At 35.3% G+C, this 9,101-nt stretch overlaps 1 protein-coding gene across 1 annotated transcript in view; it reads right to left on the minus strand.

The window, feature by feature from the left end:
• LOC142336187 (CCR4-NOT transcription complex subunit 9-like) overlaps positions 1–9,101 on the minus strand; it is a 420,288-nt gene that overhangs the window by 22,535 nt on the left and 388,652 nt on the right. The window contains exons 2-4 of the mRNA XM_075384823.1: positions 8,828–9,033; positions 8,007–8,152; positions 7,373–7,493 (exon numbers count right to left, since the gene is read on the minus strand). Coding sequence (XP_075240938.1) covers positions 7,373–7,493; positions 8,007–8,152; positions 8,828–8,995 — 435 coding nt within the window. The 5' untranslated portion in view covers positions 8,996–9,033. The remainder of the gene's footprint in view (positions 1–7,372; positions 7,494–8,006; positions 8,153–8,827; positions 9,034–9,101) is intronic.

Genomic DNA, 9,101 nt, shown 5'->3' on the forward strand with positions numbered 1-9,101 from the left:
CAGAATTATCAGGTATTTTAAACTTGCGGTTTTCTTTTAACGAATTAACTGACCTAATTTCAAAGCTAAGAAAAACAAATTGAGTGCCCAGTTTGAGAGTGTCAAGAAGTTTTTCAAATTTAGCCCGCACTTACATTGTTCCGACCCCACTTGTGGGGGGAGGAACTATATACTCAAATGGGTTTTTTGTTCAGACCATTTTGATTTTCTTCATGAGGTTTAACTAAATTTTTGGAGTCTTGTTTTTGTTGTGATATTGCTCTATTTGCTGTTGTTTTCATAGTCAACGACTTATTTTAATGTCTTATTGATGACTTATGGATGACAAACATTCATGTTGTCCCATCGAGGCATAACTTAGCGTATTTATTAGCATCCGTTGAAAGCTATTGAATTTAATGGCGTTGATACTATGGGACTTCTCAAAAGTTTCGCGGTTTTAAAGTTTTTGTTTATATTTGTTGACTTTTCGAAGTCACATTGTTAAAAAAAAGAAGAATCCCATTGCAGTTAAAAAATTATTGGAAAATAGAAAAGTTTTTACTGAAAAGTATTTTTTTAATGGCTTCGATAGTTTTCTCGCTCCATTTTTTCAATTCGCTGTTTTTGCCCGTTTTTTATTCTTTTGGTAGGCGCACAATGCTGAACGGTCTCATAAGCTTGTAATTGAGGATTGAATGAACGATGTTAACCAAAACAGTCAGGTTACAGCGAATAGTCAGGGTTTTTGATATAGTACCTTTTCTATGATTTTTCAAGTTTTTGTCTTCTTTTCGTCAACTTGTAAATTATTCGCATCATTGAGAGGTTCCATCCAAATATTAGCATGCCTACTGATATTATGGCGTAACTGGTTTGTTTGTTTGGCAAAATGAGTTTTTATAAGTTATGTTAGTGGTGTATTTGTGTTTTCTTCTCTTCTTTTGGCACATTGGCCTAATATCGGATCTCAATGATTTTCAAATGTGGCCCAAATGAACTTACTTATTCTTTTAGTATAATTTTAGCTGATTTAGAATATATGAAAATTGAAATAAAAATACAAAAATACATAATATTCAGATATTAGCTAATGATCTCAATGGCTTCAGTAATGTGTTTTCGCAAAGTTTGAAATTTTCTTCATCTCTAGTCCGTTACTATGGCTTAGTCTAACCAAAGAAAGGGCCCATTGGATTGATAGTAACTATATAAAAAACTCATCAAGCATTATTTTGTTAAAACCTAATGATTTCTGAGACTTTGGAAATCATTTGGTTTAAAAAAATTTTAATTGAATTTCGCGCGATTATTTTCTCTTTTTGTCGACATCTTAACTGGTCTCATTAAGGAAGATTTCCATCAAGTGTATATTTAGGAAAAAGTAAATTTGGGTAGTTGAGGTTTTATCTGATTGCATTTTGACGTTGTTACTAGGTGCTTTTAAATTTAGATATTGAGTTTTTGCAGTGAAAATTGTTTTTAACTATTTTCTTGTTTGTTTTTTTTTCTCGTAGTCTTTTTAATGGCAGATCTCCTGAGCGCTTTTTGCAAATTTTCACCTTTTGCTTACGCATCTTAGAGAAAGAAAAACACCATTTTAAAGACCTCAGGGTCTAGTTTTGATTTATATACAGAAAAACAAAAAATGAAAAAGGGGAAGGAAAAATCGAAATAAAACATCGCCATTTTGTTGTTTTTCTATCCGTTTCGCTGTCTTCTGCTCGTTAATTATTATTAAACAAACCATTTTTCCGTATCAAAAAGATTTTTGTAAAAACTGATGACTTCAATGAGATTTAGAGCCTCCAAAATAGCAAAAACCAACCTTAAAACTGTGAAACCACAAGCACAACCATTCATTTCTGTCAGAGAAACCGTTAGGAGTATCCGAAAGCAACTTATATGCATTGGAGAAAATTACCATTACGGTTTGAACCACAAATATGACGTAGCTTTGAGGCAGCCAACAAAACTCCTTAGCACACTCTAGATGGATGAGTAATAGTACAATTCAAAAGGACACAGACAAAGCCGAAACATACAAACACACACAGCACACACATTTCACACAAAGAAAATCACACAAATACAAACACCACCAAAAAAAATTTTCGAAATTTTTCTTATTGGCAACCGATCTCCACTAAAGGTTCGTCAAGTTCAATTAGATCAACTTAATTTTTTCTACACAAAACGTGCTGATTGGTGGTGTGCTAAATGTAATTTTGGCACAAACTGAAATGAAGTTTTTCGAATTTTTTTTCTCAGTTTGATGTTATAGAAGCACAATGAAAAAATTATCCTTTTAAAAATCTCGCAAATGTGTTACAAGCGATATTATGAAACAAAATTTAGGTTTTGCACAAATTTAAAGTATATTTCAGAAATTTGGTCTTGAACATCTCAAACCGTAACTGTAGAAAAAAATTAATAACTTTTCTAATTTTTAAGATTTCTCATTTCTGTATTTGCAAAACTCCTCATATGAACAACGAAAAGCTCTTTTGAAAGAAACCGAAAAGCTTTTGAAAGAAGAAATGTGCTTTCTTTTTCAGTGCACATAAAAATTTTTAAATTTTTCTATTTCTTTAAAAACTCATACTTAAACGAGTGAAATAGCCAAAACTAGCTGATAACCAATTTTCTTTAACGCTACTACATAAGACCAAATAAAAGCTTTCAACGTTCCTTTACATGTTAGACATAACTAGAGGCAGAGCGCAAAAACTGTCAAAAATTAAGTGAGAAAAACTGCTTAATTTGGAAAAATTTGCTGAAAATAGCGGTTTCAGATATCTTCGAGGCCACACTCAACACAGCTGCCATAGTTTTAAAATTAACTGTCCCATTATTCTCAAGAAACCTCAAAAATGACAAAATATTTCGAAAGTTCTTTCCAGATTTTAGCGTCATTTTTACGATTACCGACAAATAGCCACAAGAAGAGCACATCTAGTTTTCCAGAAAAACGATCAAAGCATAAATGAACGGTGAACACCCTTGAGTAAATATCAAATGCCTACAAAGTGTTAGAGAGATAGTTCCTTCAAACTTTAGACAAATTGAAGAAGAGTCCAAACACTGTAAGAAATCATGACAGAATTAGAGAAATTACTTATTATTTGCTAAAAATTACAATAAAATGTCGAAAACTAAAACTGTGTGTGGTTAAATATCGTTGAACACATCTGCGAGATTTTACATTGTCCCATTATGCTGATCCTAAAAAAGTTATATCAAAGTTTTGTGTCAAAATAACAGTTGCCGATACCATTGCCTCAAAAAGTCATTAACTGGTTTTCCACAAAAAACAATCATAATATAAATTAAAAGTGGCGAACCTTGAGTATTGACCCATTGCCAAAAACAAAATTATAAAAGTTTTTTGGTGTTGGGGTTCGTATTTGTTTGGGTAATGTGTGGTTTGTGTTTATGGTTTTTCTGCGTCTGTGTCTTTCAATATGTACTATAAGTACCTTCGAATTTGTTGAAGCTTCCGTTTTTGTCCACCGAAAAAAACGGCATGTTTTTTGGTTCGAATAGTTCAAGCCATTTTCTCCAAAGCATGTAAGTTGCTTTTGTATACTCCCAACAGTTTCTCTGCATAATCGTTCTATATAACAATTGTACGAACATTCTTCAAGAACAGCTAATAAAGAAGCATCAAAGAGGAGGCTGACACTTCAAAATCACTACGAGTCACGTAAAAGAGCTCCAAAAATAACCCTTTGAGTAGATGACGGCAGTTTAAAATGGGGCAGAGTTTAGATTTCCCAGGAATTTAGTTCGACAATTATTTCCAAAGAAACGTGCTTTGTTCAAATAATCCAATTAAAATACAAAAAAAACCTTGGTAAGAACAAAACTGAAGCACGTGCTTAAAAAATCTTCACATCTAAACATTTAATTGGAAACTATTTCTTTTCTACCTCGTACTTGAGGTCAAAAAATTCCCACCGCTAAGCAGATAGCTTTTGCCGCAGAACCTCCTGCTTGGCGTGACCGATTTCAGCAATCAAGTTGGACTTCTCTTTGGCTAAACAAATAACTCTAAAACAAATGAGAAAATTCAAATGGAACTAAAAAAACTGAAAAAAATCATAACACAAAATATCCTATATTTGAAGTTTTGAAAAAAGAACCTATTAGTGAGTTCTAAAATTTAAATGTGTACACACCTAACGACAATTGAATCAGTCTCAGATGCAAATAAATTTTAAAAAATTGAAAAGTCTGGCAATGACAAACCCTTCAAACTCAGCTATAGAGCGTTGCAAATACAATCAAACAAGATGACTCGCACGAGTCTGCGCGTAGCACAGTATGTCCCAACTTCACCCTCAAGGTTGCAGAAACAACCATTCATTTCTGTCAGAGAAATCGTTAGGAGAATCCGAAAGCAACTTATATGCATTGTAGAAAATTACCATTACGGTTTGAACAACAAATATGTCGTACCTTTGTGGCAGCCAAAAAACTGCTTAGCACACTCTAGATGGATAAGTAATAGTACAATTCAAAAGGACACAGACAAAGACAAAACATACAAACACACAGCACACACATTTCACACAAAGAAAATCACACAAATACAAACACCACCAAAAAAAATGTTCGAAATTTTTCTTATTGGCAACCGATCTTCACTCAAGGTTCGTCAAATTCAATTAGATCATCTTAATTTTTTCTACACAAAACATGCTGATTGGTGGTGTGCTAAATGTTATTTTGGCACAAACTGAAATGAAGTTTTTCGAATTTTTTTCTCAGTTTGATGTTAAAGAAGCACAATGAAAAAATTATCCTTTTAAAAATCTCGCAAATGTGTTACAAGCGATATTATGAAACAAAATTTAGGTTTTGCGCAAATTTAAAGTCTATTTCAGAAATTTGGTCTTGAACATCTCAAACCGTACCTGTAGAAAATTAGTAACTTTTCCATTTGTTAAGATTTCTGACAGTTTTTACAGTCTGCATCTCTTGTGTCCAACATGTAAAGGAACGCTAAAAACTGGCTCTTATTTAGTAGTATTGAAGAAAAATGTTTCTCAAAAGAGGTCCCCTTTTTTGGCCTTCTGAGTATTTTTTAAAGAAATTGAAAATTTTAATTTTTTTGAGAACTGATGAAAAGACTTTTTTCATCTTCCATAAACACTCATTGTCATTTATATGCGGCCTTTACAATCAAAAACTATTTAGTTGTTCAATTCACAGAAACGACCACAGTCATGAGAAGATTAATTCGATGAGCATAGTGAACATTTGTATTAAGTTTTTGAAACTGGTGCTCAATAAACTCTTCTTCGGTATTGCAATATACTAGAGGATGTTAGTTCGGCGCTGACAACACAGGAAATAGAAATAAAAAGAGATTCCATGTTAACTATTCAAATCGGGTTTGGTTGATTTGATGTTCCTTCCATGAAACCAGTTTTTTTTTACGTCTGCAAATTTGGAAATACGCAAATGGTTTTTCTGAGGAGATTACAATTGTTTGCAACTCCAGAAAATAGAGAATATTACAATATTCAGCTTTTAGTTTCACATTATCAAAGTTGATTTTTTGGCTAATTTGAGACCTCTACATTGCCCGAAATTTTCTATTTTCAAAAAATTGTGTGATACAGACACAAATTACTTGTTGCAATAGTTTTTAAACGGCAGAAAACGGAGACAGTGAAAATTTATAAAAATCTCAAAATAATATTAAACAGGAATCATCTGCCTAGCGTTCGGTCCACCTGTGGTTAAAAAAATTGCATCAAAGCTGAAATCGTTATTTTTAAAGGCTTGAATCTGTACATAATTACTCGTCACAAAAACAAATTGCAAAACCAATTTCTCCGTTTACTTTTATCTTAAATTTCAATGCCAAAAATGTTGGAACAGTAAAAATTTTCCCAACACCAGCAAAAATCAAATAGCTTTCCATTCCATTCAAATCCGAACAATCATTCAATTCCGAACAACCGAAAAACGTTACACTCAAAAACCACAAAAAGAGTACTATACAAAAAAACAGCTTCTATTATCTACAAAAAACATTAGAACGCTAAGAAGCAGCCATGATCACATTAAAACAGTGCATTAAAAACTTCAAGAACCAATCAATCAGAAAAGCTGAATGAACAATTGCACGTGAAAAACTAACAGAACCGACTAGAGTCGGGCGAATTGCTATCAAACGATCGGTGAGCGGTTCGCTTCGTTAGTACCCAGCTAAGGCTTAGAGAAGCTAGCATTTGTGAGTTGGCCTGAGCGGAGTGGTGTGGGGTCAAGCGATGTGGAGTAGGGTCCAACCACCAAGTGATGGAGGGTAGTTGGTTGTGTTGGGGGAGATTAAGAAACGCCCTTTACACCTTAAAATTGCGCCTCAAAACAGTTGTGGTGAATCGCATTCTTAGAGGGGTAAGGCGTAAGGCTCTAGGAGAACCTAATGTCCAAAAAGGCATGAAAAGAACAAAATTGCTCTTTCGAAGTTTGCGGCGCGGAAAATGTAAAACGAAAAAGAGCATCAGACAGCGAAGCAAAAAACAGAATCGCAGTACTAAAGCTGCGCTCAGCTCGCATCTATAAAAACATAGCCCACAGACTGTCAGAATAGCTGCGAAAGACTCGCCTGCCGTAAAACAGATAGAAACAGTTACAGAAATGAGTTGGAAAAAAATGTCGTCCATCTTTAATTTGAAGGGTAGAAATTATTGACAACGGAGAGGTTCAAACCCCGGTCCCAGGCGTAAGAATCAGAATCATTAACCACTCGGCGCTATTTGGCCCTTCCCGCCGGTTATCTGGCAAATGAATTTGGTTTAGCAACTCGCGTAAATTCTGAATGAGAGCAATTTAGTTCACGCAAAAAAAAAGCAAATCAAGCGTGAAGAAGTCACTGCAGAAGTAAAGCGAAAGAACGTTGTAGAACAAAGGTAACACAAAAATGAGCGTCAGACAACGAAACAAACAACTAAGCGCACCGCAATATAGCTTCGCTCAGCTTACAGCTTCGAAACTGTAATAACGAAAAATTACTCGTTAGGGACTAAAGTTTGTTTATGACAAAAACCACTTTAACCGAATGTATTAAAATTGGAAAACTACTGTGAAAAAGCGGCAAGTTATCAAACACTTTTGCTTGCCAATCAAATAGGAAAATTGTCTGAAATATCAGAAGTTTGTCCGAAATTAATCTTCGTCAACCAGAGCCGTTAGAGCAGAGGGCGGCGGTCTAAGTGGGGCAGCAAATTATTCGAATAAGTGTGGTCGAAACTATAAATTCCGCTTCCAAATTATGAGTCCGTATATTCAAGACCAATGTTCGTATATTCAATTGAGCATTACTTGAGCCTATCAGCCTTTGACAATAGAGTAAGATCATATAATTCAATACACTTACTGTCATAATTGGAGGGTAAATGAGTGTGTAAATGTTTGTGATCTCCTGCAAAAGAGCAGCCACTGTTCCGAAAGAGTGCCACAGCATAGGAGCCAACTCTGGTACTTGCTCCCGCTTCTTACTAAAAATTTAGGAATTAACAGGAAAATGCCTATTTATAGCGTACTGTGGAATGTTCATTTTACTTTAGATAGATACTTGATGCGGTTCTTATCTCAAATCAACAACTTTGAAACTGTTGAATTTGCTTGTTGATTTGTTAGGCCATTACTTAACAATAAAATTGCAATCGTTCCAATTTTGTAACGACATTCAGACGTTCTCTATCCCTTTCAGTCCCTAAATTATTTTGATTGATTCCATGACAATTGCAGTACTTGTACCGAGTTATAAGATAAAAACGGAGCTCAAGAACTAGCAAGAATAGTAGCAGTCATTAGAAAGTTTCAGTCTCAGCAATCTCGGGTGAGCAAACGCTGAAAGGACAACCAAACTGCCCCACACCATTTCACACAGCAGTTCAACACAGCTTTCGTCAAATCGTAAAACCAAGTTCACGAGACTTTTGCTCTGATCTTAGTCTCCAAATATAGCTAGCTATATTGTAAAAGTACGTGCGTATTTCAACACCTACCTCAGCTCTAGAAGACTGTTTTCTCTAGTTTCTGAACATCCTAAATCTTCAATCCATTTGTACACAAGTTCGTGGCTCACTATTTCAGTTGGCATTCCTGTTCCAGCTCCAGACCCCACCGCGATGCCCGGCCCGAGCGTAGGTACCTAAGAACTCAAAGCTCCCAGTGATCATATTCAACAAAAGGCTAGGTACAGCATGATTTGCGCTAACAAGCACGATGTGTCAACGCTTGAGAAATAGCGTAAAAAATTCAAAACTAAGAGATTTTTTCTTGTTTTCTGAGAACAGAAAAGCTTAAAAGCTGCAAAAAAGGTAGCTTAAAGAATAAAAGGAGGCGCTTCTGATCAAAATGGTGCATCCATTCACTGACGCAACCTATCTCATTCGTGCAGTTTGTGTTCGTATTGTTTGAGTTAATCAAAGAATTGGAATAAGATTGCTTGAAAAAGGGCCAATATAATTTGAGCAGCACTCGTCTTCTGAGATTGAAAACAATTAAATGGAAGTTGATGTTCTACATCAGGTTCTTTGACTTTTTTGGCAAAAGTAGCTTTTTGGCTCGATAGCGTTGCTGCAAAAAAAAAGGTTTTGAACGCCAGCTTTTTGCCAATGCTTTTTGGACTGTCAGATAATTTCCGTTGAAAAACACAGAATTTATAAAGTGGGGAACCTAAACGGATCCAAAACCAAACCTTAAATAACCACTTTTTACATTTGATTAACTGGTCGCGAGACAACAAGCCATAAAACTGCTTAACTTTGATAGAGGTGATAAAGAGACAAGAATGTCTTGAAAAAAAAGCAATGAGTTTAATTACCGTGAGACCAGCACTTCCCGCTCCTCGTCTGTCGGGTGCAGAAGCCCCTGGTGGCAAAGCGGACACTGCCGTGGGTGGCACTATGCTATGTGAGAACTGCTGTTGTTGCGCCTGTTGTGGTGGCTGAGGCTGTGGCTGGTTGGATGCTGTTAGAGCTGCGGGGTTCATAGTGCTAGATCTAATATTGCAAATACAAACAACAATCTGAAACATAACTGCCCAACTACAAATTCCGTTACGATTGCTGGCTTGTATGAATTGCCCCTCTGCAGAA

Source organism: Convolutriloba macropyga, chromosome 3 (assembly GCF_964194025.1).
Source record: "Convolutriloba macropyga chromosome 3, txConMacr16.3, whole genome shotgun sequence".
Classification (NCBI taxonomy): Eukaryota; Metazoa; Xenacoelomorpha; order Acoela; family Convolutidae; genus Convolutriloba; species Convolutriloba macropyga.